Below are 19387 nucleotides of genomic sequence, written 5' to 3' on the forward strand. Positions count from 1 at the left end.
CACATTTTAAATTACTGTTACTGTTACGAGAAGCATTATAGTGACTCGTTGCACCAGCTCAGATATTTTTATGCTTTTATTTTTACTAGATTTGTATTTTAGGAAGTGAAAGTGTAGAACAGTTGTTTGAGACAGTCTGTGGTATTTTTATTTTGAAAAAGAATATTTTAAAAAATTACAAAAATATTATTACTGGTATTGATATTTTAGGAAGTGAAAGTATAGAATACAGATTGTGCTGCATTTTAAAAAGAATAATGTAAAAAATTACAAAAATATCTATTATTACAGGTATTTCATTATTTAACTATTTACATATTACATTTTTATACCGTGGTTTATTTAACTAGATTTATGTTTCCCTGCGCTTTCCGAATGTATAGTTCATGGCAGTCTTTCTTTCTTTCTTTCTTTCTTTCTTTCTTTCAATTAATTTTTCTTAAAAAAAAATTAATTCATTGAAGATTCATGAAAATTGACACAAAAGTACACTACTACAACAAATACTACTATGACTACTACTACTACAAATACTACTACTACAACAAATACTACTACTACTACTACAAATATTGCTAACCATAATGGTTACTGAGAGGTGAGGTAATGTATTTTTATTATTACTGGTAATTATATTATTACTGTAATTATTTACTCGTTTAATTTTTATACTGTAGTTTCTTTAACTAGATTTATATTTGAGGAAGTGAAAGTGTAGACTATAGTTGTTTGAGATTGTGTGTGGTGTTTTAATTTGAAAAAAAATAATTACAAAAAATATTTTTATTATTACTGGTATTTAATTATTTAGCTATTTACTTATTTAATTTTTAAACTGTAGTTTATTTAACTAGATTTATATTTAAGGAAGTGAAAGTGCAGAACATAGACGTTTGAGATAATCTGTGGTATTTTTCATTTGAAAAAGAATAATTCAAAAAATGTTTGTATTATTATTGAATTATTCAGTGTAATCCTCACCTCTCAGTAACCATAATGGTTTGTGAGGATAGAGCAACTAAATAGTGATTAGACCATCTTTGTCTCCACCATGTGGCAAACAGCTAATTAATCATCTGTGCTGACATTAGTAGATGAAAAAACAAAAAAAACATCTATATCATGGGATTCTGCTTTTCCACTCATCATTACCACAGGTTAAACATAAAAATAGGACTTCATTTATACAACGCTGAGTCATTCTAAAGTTGCTTTTTATGTCTAATTTTTTACTTTCACCCACTTCTACAACAACAGAGCTACTATAACCATCCAATGTGTTATTGCAGTGGTTCTCAACCTTTTCAGCCCACGACCCCCCAGAGACCAGGGACCCCCACTGTACCTGAAGGAGGTTGAACACAGACATGAACATTGAAGAACAGTCATGTGCAGACAGGGCCATCTATGAGGGGGAATAAAGGGGAGAGATTTTTGGGGTCCATCCATAAAGTCAGCAAAATGATGTTCATTGTTCTATGAATCTGTGATGACCACATTTATTTATTTATTTGTCTGAATAATATCCACTGTTATTCAAGAAGTTTATTATTATTTGGGCCATAGTATATAATCATCTTAAAGATGTAAATTATTGGTTTAATTAGAAATAAAAAGAGTTATAAGTGACCAAAAATGGTTGAAAAGGTGGTGAAATGGGACAAAAAAAAAAGAAATTAGTTAAAAGTTGCAAATTAGAGTGGGCAAAAACAGACAGAAAAAGTGGTAAAAAGGGTTAAAAGTGTCAACATTGGCTTAAAAGTAGGAACAGTGGGCATGGCAAATTGTGAATGTGGTTAAATTTGCAAAAATAAGCATAAATTATGGTGAAGAGGTTAAATATGGGTTACCATATGCAACATTAGGTGGGAAAGTGGTGGACAGGGTTTAAAAGTGGCAAAAATGTCTTGAAAGTAGAAAAAATGTGCAGAAAAGGCATTGAAATGTGATGGAGAAGTAGCAGAAAATGGGAGAAATGTAGCAAAAATGCATTAAAAGGAGCAAGAATATGGCAAGACAAAGTGATAAAAAATAGGTTCAAATATGGCAAGTTGGGTGTAGTTGCAGAAAAAGGGTAAACAATTACCAAAAATTGGCTCAAGTTGTTCAAAAGAATATTCTTAGTTGTTTAAAGGCATTTGGCGACCCCCATCCCAGTGTCTCGTGACCCCAAGGTTTAGAATCCCTGTTTTATTGGGTGCCTAGAGCACTTCACTCATACCATAACGGTGTTTAACAATTGGCAATTTTCATTTCTTTAAAACAAATCTACTTTTTCTCCTGGTACGCATCATAAAAATCACATCATGAATAATTGCAGCTACAGCTTATTTCTGATACCATGTGACTGAAACAGGAGGAGCCATCGTTGGATGAGGAGACATCCAACGATGATTTCCTTGAGACTAATGATGGGCAACTTTTATCACAGCACTTTGAGATTGTTTGATTCAAGAGCCACATTATCAACATTCATGTCAACATTTAGAACAATGACCAATCTGAGCATTAATGCAGGAAAACACAGGGTTTGTTTTTATACGCTTTTGTATATTTTTGTTTTGTGTTTATTTTTCTTTAATGTTTGAGTAATTTTTGTATATATTGCATTTTATCATTGTGTATTTTTTCTGCATGTTTTATGGAATCACATTCTAAGTGTGCATGTTTTATTGGTAGTTTTGTGTATTTTTCTGTCATTTCGTGGATTTACGTTGGGGGGGCGCACCAAATTACATCAAGGGCCGCCAGTTAACCATGTCTGATATATACTGTGCAAAGGGACACTGCTTAAGTGCATTATGGAGGTTTGTGCTAGTAATGATGATTCAGCAAGTTTACACTAACGGCTTTCATAGAAGTCAACTCTGGTGGTGAGATTTATCATGACATTTATTCAAATAAACAATACAGTTTATAATTTGCTAGGATAAAATAAGTTTGAACACATAAGAAGCATTTTTGGGAAATAATATCCCAAAAGATTAGAAACTGGAGGAAGTGGGTGTGTTTTCATGATGGCTGACACTTTGTTGTGGTCCTCTGCCTGTGTAAACACGTCCTTGTCGGTCAGTCTGGTGCTGATGCTGCTTTCAGAGACGTGAATAAAGCATTTAACGGTACAAACAGGGGACTTCACAACCAAAGTGGCAATCATGCAGGACAATGAAAAAAAGCTGGGGGGGGGGCGGGGGGGACATTTCAACGTTGAAACCTTAATCGTTTGCGAAAAATACAGTTTTTAATGCAAAAGGATGAATGCGTTACAAAAAAACTGACAACCTTTAGAAGTTTGTCCTATAGTCCCCGTGTGCACAAGGATCGCTTTAGTCCAACTTGTGTCGCTTAGTTTAAAGCAATTCTCAGCATCAGTGCAAGGCAGATGTTTCTCACTCAGCCGTCCAGATGTTCCCTGCAAGAGTAAAGCAAACGCCTGATCCAACTACAGCACAAACTCTGGCTCCGTCTCTGCGGTGCAAACTGAGCCTCAACGGGGCAACCTCAAGGAAGAGGGGAAAAAATAAAAATAAAGAAAGAAAGGAGTGAATGTCACTCAGTTTGGCTCTTGCAAATAATTAGTAAAGTCTTTAAATGTTAAACACCTCTAAAAACAACTAAGACGACCCAGCAAAAAGGTTACCATAGAGGGGTATAAAGCGGGTGTGTTCCACCTTCAATTCTAACCTGTAAAACCTTCTCTGCTCTGTGTTTTCTAACTTAATTACACACTTTCGCTGAGTCCGTAAATGTTCTATCAGTCTCCTTGGAGGAACTGATAAGGTGTCTTCTGTGCACAACTCGGGGATGACAGGACGAATGTCTTATTGCCAAAAACCTCTAACCTCCCAGTCTACAGAGGGAGGGAACAAACTCAACCCACGTGGCAAAAGTACACCGGTTTTCAGCATCGGTAAAGAATAAATATTCAAAATTATGCAAACACGTGCCACTCTTCTTCTTTAACTTCCATGCATATGGACTATTTACAAATTGAAAAATACAGACTCACTATTTTGTTCTTTTTATGTATATTTTCTCCTTTGCCCCTCTGAAATGTCATTGCCCCTTTTTGCAGTCGGCTGATCAACGTTCAGCCCCCAACCCCCCACCCCTCCCCGCACGACGAAGATCTCACCACATATTGCAGACATGGCCAGGACAATTAAAGCTGTGTTGAAAACATTTTCACACTAATGGGAAACAAATGTCAAAAAACCGGAAAAAAAAAAAAAATAAAAATAAAAAAAGATTCACAAGCAAAAAAAAACAAAAAAACAAAAAAAATAAAAACAAAACCAAAAAAAAGAGAGAAAACTAGGATAGTTCCGGGGAGGTATTACAATACAAACCAAAAGGATGCATTCTTTTCAGATGGATTTTCCGCTCTCTCTCTCTCCCATTCTGTTACTAACAATACTGTTGTACACTTTCTTTTTATGACTACAGTTCATTTTAATACAATTTACTTTGAAGATTTTGTTAAAGAAATCCAGGAAAAAATTATGCAAAAGTGGTTGGTTTTGCCAAAGGAGAGGCGGCAGCAGGAACGTGCTGCCCAGTTTAATTGCATCAGCGCTCTAGTTTGCCGAGATCCACGAGAGTCCTTTGCATCGGGACGTGTCCTCAATCCTCAATGTACTCCCACAGGTCCTTCTCATAGCCTTCATGGACGTGCTGTAGCAGCACTCTTCGCCTGCTCTCACAGTATCTGTGGACAGAACAGTGTAGTTTTATTAGCAGATCCTGGAATACACAAACCCAGCAGACTGGGAACTTTGACTGACCTGTACTTATCTTGCACTTTCTGCTTGATGTCTTGCAAGGAATCCTGGGAGATGTCTCTCTCTAGGTAGCCTGACAGCACCTCAGTGGCATTTTCCAAGTCGGCTTGGTTGTTCTGTTGAACACATATTAGGATAAACATGGGTTTATTGAACACAGTATGGCGCGCTAATGCAGCGTTTTACCCAACAGACACTTGCTCTTTGCTTAACAAAGGTGAATTCTGCCCTTTAGCAACAAAAACTAGCCAAACAGAAATGAATGAATGTCATAAGTTCATTCCTGTACACAATCTGTAAACTGTGCCAAAGTGATCAAAATGTATGTGGGGAGTATGTTATTTTTCTTATTTTTTATTTTGTGAGAGCATTAAAATACAGTGCACACTTTCAGACAACATACATTGGTACATCTTTTACCGCTCACAATTAGGATTTTTATGCTACAAAACAAGGAACAAAATACAGGCAGTCAAGTGAATTACTTTAGAAAACTCCAGAAACGGGAAAGATAATTATATACAGGTATATACACAAAATAAATGAAGAAAGGTCCTCCAGGAAGATTTAGAATACAATCATAAGTAATACAAAGCAATCATTAGGTCCAATAGGACATTCAACAATAAAGTATACACCCAGAATTACAGTCAACCATCCACTCCTCCTGTCTGTGAAGGGTTAAAGTATCTGATCCACAACTAAACTAATGTGTTTTTCTGAAGACAAAGAGAGAAAATAATCCTTTCCATAAAATACATTTAATTTACTACATTTATCCTATCATGAATTGTGGGTGGATTCGGGAGAAACCAGCTGATTTATTTATTTAAATTTTAATAATCGCTAGGGCTGCAATTAACATCGATTATTGGAACAATTAATCGACTAATCGGATGATAAAATGTACAAGTATTTGCTCAATGCTGCTACAATCTTTTAGATTTGGCTTTGGACAGGTTAGCTTTTTTATTGATGTCGAGGGTGAAATACTACCAGACTAGGGTCGGGCGATATAGACTAAAAATGTATCTGGTAATACTCATGGCAACAATAAAACTTACAATAAATAATAAATAAAACTATTCCCAACAGGCTCCTTACAAAGGCAAATGAAGTTGAATACATCATCACAAGAACCTGCTTCAGTAATAACATTTACACATTAAAAAAAACTGCTGACTCAAAGAGTTATTCTTCATGGGCTGATACTTTATGGAAGACAAAAGACTTAAAGGGAATTTTTGGCCTGTGGAGCGAGGTTTTTAGGGCCATTCTTGGCTAAATCGAGGGCGTAACGTGCATACAGCTCTCAGCACAGATATATAGAAGGTAAGATGAGCCGCTCCTCATGGAAAACAATTTTCAGCTCCGTCTACAGCTTGAAAAAGACAAGTGATGATGTAACCGACAATTGTCGATTACTACATTTGTCGGTGACTACCTCCATTTTTGTCGACAGAGTCAACTAATTGTTGCACCCTTAAAAATCGCTGAATGATATTCTACAAAATTTAAATCTTCATTTAAAAAAATAATTGCAAACCGGTCTTACCTCAAAAATAATAGACTGGTTGTTCTTCTTGAGGTAGAAGGCAAAGACGTAAGTGAACATGAGCGTGGAGCGGCATTGGCACAGAACATCCACTGCCTTCTTCAAAAACTGCACCTCGATCCAGGACATGTTGTGCTGCTGCATCTCCTCCATCTTCTGCTTGACCTGAGCGTAGAGCTTGTGCTCAAAGCGCAGACTCTGCATGTGGTTCATGTAGCGGTTGCAGTAGAACAGGTACCTCTGCAAGGCTGCCCGAGAACGCTGCACACAACACAAAAATAAATGTCAACGCAAAGGCAAACATGTCAAAAGCTACAAACTATACCTCACCATAAAGAGTAGAAATAAAAAACAAATCAATGAAAAATCTGGAAACATTCGTTTGCTTTCTAAATGATGGATTCAATCACGCACAATTATTAGTTTACTTTCATATTTGTATTTCTATGTTGTGTGAATTTCGATTAATGTTGTTATGTATTATGTATGCTTTGGTTATTGTGTTTTATTTTGGTTATATTTTCTTTTTTGTGTGAATGTTATTTGTACTTCTTATCTAATCTGTTTGTTGTACTTCGTAACTGTAATGCATGTATAGTCTGATGTGGACCCCAGGAAGGATAGCTACTGCTTTTGCATTATAGCTAATGGGGATTTAAATAAAATAAACAAACTGATAATAGATGGTTGGACTATAAAAGGTTCAAAGCTATTACCTCTTGAGCATCTCTGGCTGCCTTGGCATCATCTTCATTGTAGCGATTGCAGTTGTACCTGAAATGTATCCAGACAAATAATATTATAAACTTGGCACTTGTGCTGCCAGATCATGGTAAATGGTAAAATGGACTTGATTTTATATAGCGCTTTATCACCACACTGAAGCAGTCTCAAAGCGCTTTACATATCAGCTCATTCACCTATTCACTCTCACATTCACACACCAGTGGTACAGGACTACCATGCAAGGCGCTAGTCGACCACTGGGAGCAACTTTGGGTTCAGTGTCTTGCCCAAGGACACTTCGACACATAGTCAGGTACTGGGATTGAACCCCCAACCTCTCCATCAGAAGACGACCCACTACCACCTGAGCCACGGTCGCCCATTTCATAAGAAATAATCAGCAGTTCTACCTAAAATGAACCATTTTATTATTAGCAAGTCATCGTCTTACCTAGATTTTTAATAAAAACAAAAACTTCACAGAACTAACAATACAACATTTTTCTGGATGATATATTGTCCCATAAATTATTGCCAATAAACAATAATAATAGGAAACCAAATTAACAACTACTGTAAAGATAACATATCAATAATGCAAGTACAGCCTTTCAACTGCATGTGTTCTCTACCATTGGAATTGGAATTTCAAGCACTCAGGCCACTGTGGCAGCAGGAAAGCCTTCAGGCCGTAGTGGAAGCGTAAATGCATATGCTGGCCATGCTTCAAGTAATATTGAGGCCCCACCCCCTCTCACAGAGACTGAATGAGACTGGGGCTGCGTCCTATCTCCTTTCTTATCCACTTTTCCATAACAATGACATCATGCAGTTGAGGAAAAGTGTTAGGAGAGGAGTTAGGAAAAGGCCATCACATTTGTTTTGATAATCTGACGCACTTCCACTAGATGACTTAATAATCTGACGGCCGCAAAGGTTAGTAACGTCTGCCGTTACAAAAATGGACTAAAAGCACATTTATAACACTTTCCTCTGATATAATCTAAACAATCACAACGTTTAAATGTAAATCAAAGGAAAAGAGGCTACGAGGAACAAAAGTTAAACTAAAGAACGTCACATTGAGAATGGTTGCTCACACTCACCTTTCACTCAGAAATATAAAATATGTTGAATAAAACATAATGTGGTTTAAAATGTCTCTGATCCTTTTTTCCTGAACCAGAGTGTCTGTTTCATGTCAGTTATAATCTGATAATATACATAATTCCTTGCAGCGTCAACATTTAAAGGGACAAGCTATTGTACATTTGCATGCCTACAACATTATGTAGGCTTATATCTTTCATAAATGTAACAATTTCATAAAATCAAACGTATTTTTGGATTCATGTCGATTTGACTTTTTAACTTTTGTTCCTCGTAGCCTGGTAGCCTCTTTTCCTTTGATTTACATTTAAACCTTGTGATTATTGATATTATACCAGCAGAAAGTGTTATGAATGTGCTTTTAGTCCATTTTCGGAAATGAAAGACGTCACTAACCTTCGAGCCGTCTGATTATTACGTCACCTAGTGGAAGTGCGTCTGATTGTCAAAACAACATGATCTGCTTTCCCTAACTCCTTTAGGAGATGGGAAAGGAGATAGTAATAGATAATAATAACAACTACAATAACCATATGAATAAAAGCGACAACACAAGACAGAAATAAAAAAAAGTGTATGAATTCAAAAAAACTAAAAAGTAAACAATGAATACATTTCCGGGGGGGTGGTGGAATGCAGATTTCGAAAATCATCTGGACAAACAGATTTTAAAAATCTAATTAAAAATAAAAGAACCAAATATGACCAAGCGAAGAGGAAACAGAAAAAAGACAAAGGAACATTAACCAGAAATGTATGGGAGATTTTTTTTTTTTTTAAAGAGGGGTGGCTTTAAGATATGAGCAGGAAATTCCTGACAATAATGCTAATGTTGACGAGGAGCCAGTGGAGCTGATGGACAACAGGGTTGTTGTGGTTAGTGGAAGTGTTTATGGTGGTGATAGGATCAGCATTGAACTGATTTCAATAGATGACATTAATCAGACGTGTCTGTGTGGGAGCAGGGAGACGCCAAACGTATGAGAACAACAAAGACTGGAACCTCTGACCAACACATTAGTCAAACTTCCTCACCAAGCTGAGCCATGAGGTTCCCATGGACCGAGACAGACCCAGCAGAACTCAGCTTTGCAGTTCTGGTTTCGACACACCATGTGGTTGCAGCCGCCGTCTTTCTCAATGGTCACATGGCATTTTGGACACTCCTGTTTGCAGAAAGGAAGTGCTGACTTTTAGAATTCGTAACCTGAAACCCAGTCTAAAGAAATTAAGTTTATGGGTTTTATTAAGTTTAAAACATCTCAAATTAAGTATAAAGCTAAATACAGAACACTGCCAAAAACTGTATTACGATATTTGTCAAGTAGACAAGGGGAGTATGATTTGTGGGGGGAACTGAACTTTAGAAAGAGAACATTCCAGACTACTTTGAAAAGCTCAGATAGTGTGGATTTATCTATTTGGAACACTCTTAATATTAAACTCAAAAGTTGTAACCTAAACCATATGAGCAATCCTTAAAGAACAAAATAGAAATAACCATCGTCATTAATAGTCTTAATTCAAGTTTCAGGTTTTATTTTCTGGCAACATCCTTTAGTTTTAATTAGAAAAAAGCTCATAGGAAAGCACAAGTGATTTCAAACCTTGGTATTTGCTGCGATCCAGTTTGACGTTTCACTGTCATCATCACATTTCTTTATCCATTTCCTCAACCACTGCAAATGCAAATATAAAAATGCAAATCATCACAAAAAAAGGTGCTGATTCCAAACATAACTTTACTTTTAGCCCAAGGATAAGGTTCTGGTTTTGTGTTCAGCGTACCTTACACTTCACAGGATCATGCCAATTCTCCCCACAGTTAAAGCTGGAAAAAGACATCCACATAAAAGCACAACATGAACACTGAACACATCGCGTTCACTAGGAATTAGAAGACACTCTAGTCTCTTACCAGAACTGGCGACCACACTTGCACCTGACTGGTTTGGCGTCTGGGTACTGGACTTTGACAACGTGATGGCAGTCTGGTGCAGGGCACCATTTTAACAGTCGATTACACTGGGAAAAAAAAACAATTACTTGTTATTAGAAAACTTGACTGTTGGGGACAAACACTGTTTAAATGCAGCTCACACAAGCAAAAATAACTTCATTATAGAAGAAAATTGATGCTAATCCTTACCTCTACAAAACTATTGGTAATTAAATGCTGGTACTTCAACTTCACCTTTGAATCCGTTATGAGGCGCCTGTGAGAAATATTAGATCATATTAAGGCTTATAGAGTGGTATATAAAAGAAAATGTGGGGCGTCAGTAATTCATAATAAATATTCAACTTTTATTCTGCTCCATTTATCACAAATATTTGCATTACCAATTACTTTAGCTTGAGCAGCCAATGTTGCATCAGACTGAAATAAGTTACTTATAAAAATGTCCTTCTTGTGAGCGCAAAAATTTAGGCAAATAAACTCTTTCGTAGTTACAAAGTATGAAAATAAGAGGAAATTAAGGAAAATGTGGATCTACTGATTTTACTGATAAAAACAACACCTGTCAAACCATGGAGGTTCCAAAGCCTAACGCGGGTACCTTTCTACATGGTAGTAGACCCGTACGTAACCATAAGCACGCCTATTTAAAATCCTGACTGTGTGTCGAGGCGACACGAAACACAATACACAATACGTGTGGACAGGAGAGGAGAACCAGACATTTCTTAGCATTAAACTTAAAAATTATTAGTGCCACATTAGACGTGAAACTACAAAGGAATACAGTGCTATAAGGAGGTTTGGAGCGTCCATTTATCTGCAGCAAAGTCTCACGAGATGAGATTTTACTGGAGCTACGAGGCTCCAAAACAACTTTCAATGGAAACACGTTCAAAGCGCAATTATACTTTTTTGACATTTAGGAATATTGCTTTTATTTTGCGAAAATCTGGAATGGAAACCCAGCTACTGCCATGTGGCGGTAACAAAGATCACGGCGGGTTCAGGGGGCTGCGATGTAGGAAACATGATGGCGATAAGTTTGTCTTTCCATCATGTCACCTTTAGGTTCCATTTTTGAAAAAGATCCTTTAATGCAGGAGCCGTCTAATGCCTAATAATCACTGATCACCTTCGTTATCATTGATCAGGGAACAGCAGCAAATGGAGTGAAAAATATTTTGATCATTGTAACCATATCCGCTCACAAGTCCTTTGTAAGATTCCCTTTAGGTCTGTGTTTATCACAAATGACCTTGTGACCTTTGAAGTCCCCAGCCCCTATGCACTCCTTCCATTTTGTACTGATCGACATTTGATTAAAACATTTGAACCTTGACCCTTTGCGTTACAGAGTGAAACGTTCAATAATAATAATAATAATAATAATAATAATAATAGTATGGTCCTCGGAGCTATACAAACAACAATGATATCGATACTCAAATGGAGACAGGAAACCTTCCAAGGTCAACTGCTGGTCAGTGATATCACTATGTAGGTTAAGACAATTACTGTCAGCTTAGAGTTGAAGCAGAAGATTAGTGTCCGCGACAGTTCTGAGCACAACAAGCTCAACTACAACAGTGAAATCTACTAAACAGATAACGGTAATCAAAATCTTAATTAAACACGCATTTTATTTAAATTCTAATCAACAGGGCTTACAGCCAAGTAATGCATGTTTTCATTACTGGAATTATTTCAAGATTGCTACAGATTATTATTATTATTACAGACTAAAATGCACCAACAGAAAAAATAATTGCCATCATCAAATACTCACATGACTGTGTTGTCATCAACCAAAATGTCACAACTATGGGCAGGACAAGAAATGGTCTGAGGAGACACACAAAGAAAAGTCAGACAGTTATTGAAAACCAAGTGAAGAAAAAAGGAGCCGTTAGTTACTATTGAGAAAGTCACATTTTAGGATGTTCCAGCTTCTAGTACTAAAGTGACATTTTTGAAGAACTATTTATTGAAGGAAAATCATTATGTTCATTACAATTGATTAAGTATAACAGAAAGTGCGGTTTTCAACTTTCCTTTAGGGCAGTGATTTCCAACCTGAGGGTACTACATCCATCAATCAACTCAAAAATAATAAGTAAACCTTCCTATTTCCATTTTAGGTATTTTTTTTTGTTGGACAGACTTACCACAAACTAACAATTATATTGCTAAATTGTGTAATTTATTCAAACAGAATTAATTCATGCTGTAGAGGCCATTTAGTCACACTTCTGACATTAGGAGACAATAATTAGTTTGTTTTACAAAGAAGACAGCATTTAAACTTGTGAAAGTTTCTTTTTTTTTTTTTTTTAAATGCACTTAGTATTTGAGTTTGTGGATTAAGCCTTAGGAAACTAATGTTCAAGACACAGGAAGGAGTTCAGGAGAGCTCACTGATGCACAAATGAAAGAGCATATGAAAGAGTAGAGGGGGTACACCTGATTCAAAAGAAACGGCAAAGAGGGTACAATGGACAAAAAAAGGATGGAAAAAAACTAGGAAACACATCTAATCTTATAAAGACAGCAATATAAAAAACTAAACTGAAGCATGTATTGGTATTACTGAAGAAAACCAATGGAAATCAAGCCATTTTTTAGTCAAAAAACAAAAAGAATAAACATAATGTGACCAGTAGGAAAGGCAGTTGCTCAAAACTTCTTTTGCCGTTAGAAAACAGTTCAATACATTTATTTTGGATAAATATGTGTTAATACCTGTCCCATTCCTTCCTCTATGATTTTGGTGGTTAGATAATCTCCCCAGCACTGCATGCAGAACTTGTGTCCACACTCCAGTCCAGTGAAGTACTGCAAAAGAAAAAACGTTTTTTAACTTCTATGTGACACAAAAATTGAACACTGTATAAAACAAAAACACTGTATAAAACAAAAACAATGTTGTTAAGAGAAAACAGCTATGGTAGATATTGACATAGAGCTTCACAGAGCAAAATAAAAGGTTTTTGGGCTTTTCAAAATAATAATAAGCACATAGCTAATCTTTTTGGTGTTCTTTTTCAGAGATGTAAACAACCTATTAAAATGTATTAGTTGGGGGAAACACTGTATGTTATTACATACAAAACAGTTTTATGGATTTTGTCATTAAAAGTTTGTTTTGGTCAGGAGGTTTTTGGATGACAAAACACAGCTCTACAGTAACTTTTCCCACTGGTAAAATTTCCACTTCTAAAACTAACCCGGTCAATGCAAAAAAAGAAGAGACAGGTATTAATGTGAGCGATATTAAACAAAGTATATGGGAGTGCCTCGCTCCACTCGACTCAGACCCTGAGGTGTGTGGTGTGCATATGTGCTGCATGTGTCGACGACGGGTCTGTCTCTTTAAAACAGGAGAAAATGAAAAAGGAACAACTTTCAACGATAATGTAAAATACAGCGCCTGATTAGAGGAGCATTAAAACATATGCTCTTGCAGTAGATGAAATTCTTACTTGCACACGCTGAAAGAGGTTGCGTATGCCATTATTTTGGTGGCAGTACGATCCCTGCACTAGTCAATAGTAAATGCACACATAGGGCATCTGATTTTTACTGTGATCGCGAATGAAAAATATGGAATTAACTTTCAGAAACTGTTTTTTTTTCTTTTTTGAAATTATAATTACTTTTGAACAAAATCAGCGGAAAATTGTAATACGACATGAAATATACCCTCACATGCATGTCTTGGGACAACATCACACATTTACCCCAGTAAACAGGAAACAAAAAGCTTCAAAAAACAAAAAAGAAATTCTGTGCATGTATGAAATGAACTAACAGAAAATAAATAACATGTTTCATAATGCAACAGACATATTTAATGAAATAAATTAATCATCTGCATGAAAACAAATGTGTTAGTTAATGACTAATCGTTAATTAGTAAAAAGTACAGGAAATAAAGGAACTTTGTTGCAATCTGTGGTGAAAAGCTTAAGAAAATGCCAAATCTTCTGCAAAATGTGATTATAATATAACGCAATATGACTGCATTCACCTCCTGAAATGGAAATAGCTTAATGATTTGGACTAAACACACACGTTTTAAGACAATATCACACATTTTGGCCAAATGTCACTGAAGTGGGTAAGCTCTGAAATGGAAAATCTGAGGCTCTACACACAGACAAGGAATTGCTTTGGTATTGTATTACACATAAGCAATTCCCTAGTGTAATAACACAACAGGATGTGCATTTAGCAAGTGCTGTAAACGCTGCAGTCGTTCTGTGACTCACTGAGTTGGGAAAGTTCAGGTAGCAGATCTGGCATGGCATGTCCTGTGCAGAGGATCGTGTGTTGATAGGAAAACGGATGCGAGCCTTTTTACTTGGGTTGATGACATGACACTCAGAGAAAAGCTTGTCCAGGTTACCATCAAAGTACCTTCACAGATTCAAACAAAAACAAACAAATTCACTTACAGAATCAAGGAAAACCTTTACCCACGTAAATGTACTTACTGGGATGCAAATTTGGGAAAGTTCGGGCCATAATATAATTTTGAAATTCTTACCTTTCCATAAGCTTTTCTTTATCCCAGTTGAAATGACTGAGAAGGATTCTTGTTATTGTAGCAGGATTCTAAAAACAGGAAATTTTTGATAAGAATCTTTTATTTAACATTAACCATCACATATTAGCCTGTTGTGTTCACTGTCAAAATTAAAAAGAAGGTCAAGCATTAACAATCATGTGACCAAGTTATTGTGAATTTATTTGTAAAATCCTGAGCTAAAAAAACACGAGTGGCCCATGAATCACAATAAGCATTTTATGTGTCAAAATTTCAGTCTTCCTTTGAAAAATGTAAAGAGTATCTAATTCCTTTCACACAGTGATTGCTGTGCCCTGCTGTCCATGATTGTATAAACTATGAACATGTAGCGGTGGTGTAACGGTTGCGTATGGCTTGTAATCGGAGGGGTCACTGGTTCGAATCCACCTGGACCATCGCTGTGTGATGTTGATAAAGTCCCTTAAACCTAATTGCTTGTGTTGTACATCGCTTTGGATAAATGACATTGTAATCATGTAAATGTAATGTTAAATAACTCAGTATACCTACACTAGTTTTTGAATTTGGCAGACATCGTCTCCACCTATAACAATACAATCAGACTTGTCTGATGGCTAACAAAAACCAAGATCCACAAGAAGGCTCAGACTGACTGACTTGAGGGATTACCAAGTTAGTAATAGGAACAATATAAGAATTACAAAAAAAATGCCTAAGGCTCAAGTCAACAATCTCTATTCACCATATTGTCCCACCATCATTATTAGCTGTTACTAGAGCTGGGCGATATGTACCAAAAAAAAAAAAATCACATCGATATTTTTTCTCAAAATGGCAAGAAAAAGAAAGACAAATTCTAGGTTAAATTTGCTGATGAAAGATGCCACACAGGTACATTTATTAACAAACAGCTGCACAATATGTGCCACTTTTGTCTTTTTCTCCTGTAAAGGACAGCACGTGTGAGTGAGTTCTGTAGTGTAGCTTGTTTAGCTGAAGGTCTGGGTTAGGACGCACTCAGAAATCCATCTAACTGTGCTTTTTATGCTGTTCTGAGAAGTAACTAAAACAGTGACTCCTAAAACAAGTATTTTAATACAAAATAAACTATAAAATAAATATCTAAAAAATATGGAAACATTGTAAAATAAAGGCCACTGTTTGACTGCACTCTATGTATATTAAATAATTGTATGTGTATGTGATTTATACTGTGGGATTGTATGAATAAAAACAAGTTAAAAAAAAAAAATATATATATATATCTCAATATAGGCGATAGTGTCGTTTTCTATATCGCCAAAATAGAAAACTCAATATATCTTAAATCTCGATATATTGCCCAGCCATAGCCATTACCACAAAACCGTTTTCAAATTAGTTTGCTGCTCATTTCATTTAGACGTAGCATTTCAAGGAAAAACAAACTAATAATTTCAGTAAAGGTTACAAAAAGACATACAGTAGATTTTGCTACATTTGAATATTGCATGTTAAATGTCAAACAGAATTTTTCAACAGACCATTTATTATTATAACAATTGCACAAGAGTGACAATGGTGAAACTTGCTTTACTGCTGAGAAAGGCCTTGAGGTTGTTCTTTGCTGCTAAAGGATTAGATAAGGGAATTGTAACCATGAAACTGCAAAATCGCTAATACAAACAATGTCTTACTTATGCCGCAGCCATAGACAAATACATTCATTTTCTGAAAAACATGATGGAGAACCCTGAACACATGATAAATGTTTTATATTTACTGCATTAACCTGAAAAAAATACTTGGTGATGTGGGTGGTTGTAGGTTTAAACCTTGTCCTGTGCTAAGTATATGGCCTTCTGAAGCTGTTGTGTTTCTACCACACAGTCGAATGGCTTGTATGTTAATGTTGAGGTCTCTAAATGGACCGGTGTAAACTCTGTGGTGGACTGCAATCTGCAAACAGTGTACACAGTCCAGAGAGGAAAAATAGGCTCCAGCATCTATCCTGACCCGGATTAGAGGGTGAGAAAGGTAACCTGATTGTGAACCCATAAATACCCGTCAAGGTAAAAACAAACAAAAACAAGACAGCAGCATGGCCAATATTGTCTATAGCTATTAAAGAACCACTTTTAGCACTTCTAAAGTTAAATCTACAAATTAAAATGTGCAGGATGAATTTCCACTGAGTGAGGAAAATTATAATTTTTTTCAACCACAGACCTAAACCCTACTGACACAGACTTAATAGATATTATCTTGTCACCACTGCATTATCACTATTCAAATTTAAGTTTAACTTGCATTGTAACATTATAATAAATGAGAACATATAAATTTGGTTAATATTTATTTCCTTCCTTTCTCGTATGCTGCTGGTCCCGAGAAACAAATTTTGTTTTTATGATAATGTGAAAAAACCATGAACCCTGAACATAAGCACATTTACTTCTCTACGCCTAATATTATTTACGATTCAAATATACTCAATTGGTACAGTCTCACCCAATTTACTGCAGCAGGCACTGAACTAAAGCGAGTATTAAATCAGTAATTTTAGGACTTGAGTGTAGATTTGCAATGTACTTTAACGACTGCAAATAAAGGGATGGACAAAATACACGGTGCAATGAAACCTTGAGTAATGATCATTAGCCCTACATTTATGACAACTAAACACAAAGATTGTGTAAATGAGGGAGAATTGTTTTAATTGAAATCTATTATACTAGGCTGTTCATAGTGTCATTATTCATTTCCAATATTTAACCATTTAAATTTGTCATTCTGAAATGGCTTGTAACTTTAACTCTATTATATTCTAAACACCAAATTCTCAACTGTAGCATTTTAAAGGATTTAGTAAAGCAACAAATCAGAAAAATATAAGCCATGCCATCTTTTAAAAAAATGACATTGCCAGTTAGTTATCATGCTGCTGCATTTCCTCAGGTTATCAAAGAAATTGTCTTTAGATGTTATTTAAAGGAGCAAAATTTGATCAGGATTGAATAAAAACTGTTCCTTCCCTCAGCCAACACAGTGGTGGGTCTGTGGGGATCACTTTCCATTTTAATCTGAGCCCTAGAGAAACTATGTAAAAGCAAATGGAGGCCAGTTACCGGTAGATTATCAAGTACCAGGATCAGCAATGTAACATATCTAATGTAAAATGTTGAAATAAAACCCAACGATGATCTTTTTCTTTCTTTCTATTGAAAACAAACCTTAGACATGGGTTATGTCATCGCATTTCATCCAGTTTGTAACTTTGCTAACTACCTCGATGACCAAGCCAGGAGCTCACTATGGTACATAATAATGGAGTAGAAATGTTTTTCAATAAAACATTTTATCGACTGGGTAATTATATCGGCAGACGAACACCCTCTACAACTGTAGTTGAACCGCAGATGCATTTATAATCACACGGAGCGCTGACATTAATCAGATGCTAATTCGGCTAACGTTCACAAACAACATTGAAGTTCGGCTTTGATTGGTAGTTACAGAGTAGTTAAAGGAAAGGAGAGAAATCTGGCCCACACTACTACTATTACAGTGTATTAATAACGTGACGGTCTCGAGTAAATAAAACTATCATATTGTTATAACTACTATATTAACGTATATACTCACAAACATTTATACACAATTACTTTCAACACGAGCCGTAAGAATATAGAGGCACGTAGGGTACGAGATAATTTTAAGCACTAAGGGTTGTATACGACCAAGAATGAGTTTGACAATATGGTCTGTGGCCCTTACGGGTGATTATAAAATGGGAGAAAGTAATACTTAACCTTAATTATCACTTAATTTACTCCTTAAAGAATGAAGAGAAGCCCCTAAGAAAAAGCAAACTTCGCTATCATCGGCTAGCACTAGCTCAGCAGCCACCTAGTAGCGCGCTAGCGTTAGCTTAGCAAGCGCTGCTGTTAACTTCTCAATAGGGATTAGGCTACTTCCTGGAACAAACCGAAGCTCATTTTTATAATAAATAGTGTACCCTGGCGCGTACTCTACTTTTAGACAGTGTATGAAAATAAATGGGACTAGTTGGCAATAAATAGTTGTTGTCGTACACAAACCAGGGCAACTGTGAGGGTGCGAACTTCCAGCACATAAACTACTCCTAAGATGCCTAACGGCTAAGCTAACGTCCAGGGCCTATTCACGGTTCATCCCAGCTCGGAACCCACTCTTTCCCGGGCCTGACATCCCAAAATACCCCACCTGGATGACCTCATTGACCTCCCTGATGCACTCAACCATATGCTGGAGGATCTTGTTCAGCAGTCAAAACCTCGAAACGGTAGTCCTCCTCCTCTTCGTCGCCAGGGCCGTGGCCCCCTCCGCCAGTCTCGGCGCACTCGTCCCGATCCCCACCGGCAACCACGGGGTCGACCAGCTCCACCTCGCCGAGGTCTATGGTGTCGTCTCGGCTCCTCCTCGGCGCTGTCCTCGCCTGCATTCCTCCTCTTCGTCGTCGTATTCATAGTTATAACCCTCGTCTGAGTCCATTCCTAGTGCGGTTCTCAGCTTGCGAGCAGCACACCTAATGGACCTCAGCGAAAGAGACGGTGACTGCCGAACGAAACGTTGAGCCGAATTATCCGAGCCTGAGTTTCAGCTGCAGCGAAAAATAACAACAAAACGTCTCGCTGATAACAGCCAACAAAGAGACGCAGCGTCACCGGGTGACGACGGCCTGA

General features: G+C 36.6%; 1 protein-coding gene across 1 annotated transcript; it reads right to left on the reverse strand.

The window, feature by feature from the left end:
• Positions 1 to 2874: 2874 nt before the first annotated feature.
• Positions 2875 to 19387, reverse strand: arih1 (ariadne ubiquitin-conjugating enzyme E2 binding protein homolog 1 (Drosophila)). The gene is given in 16 exon segments (XM_028449884.1): positions 2875 to 4708; positions 4785 to 4897; positions 6337 to 6597; positions 7053 to 7110; positions 9208 to 9338; positions 9780 to 9851; positions 9961 to 10003; positions 10091 to 10197; positions 10322 to 10388; positions 11922 to 11977; positions 12875 to 12967; positions 14404 to 14551; positions 14682 to 14749; positions 18909 to 18959; positions 18961 to 19115; positions 19118 to 19387. Coding segments are annotated over 16 exon segments (1587 nt in total). The 5' UTR covers positions 19197 to 19387; the 3' UTR covers positions 2875 to 4623.

This window comes from Gouania willdenowi, chromosome 6 (genome assembly GCF_900634775.1).
Source record: "Gouania willdenowi chromosome 6, fGouWil2.1, whole genome shotgun sequence".
NCBI classification, from domain to species: domain Eukaryota; kingdom Metazoa; phylum Chordata; class Actinopteri; order Blenniiformes; family Gobiesocidae; genus Gouania; species Gouania willdenowi.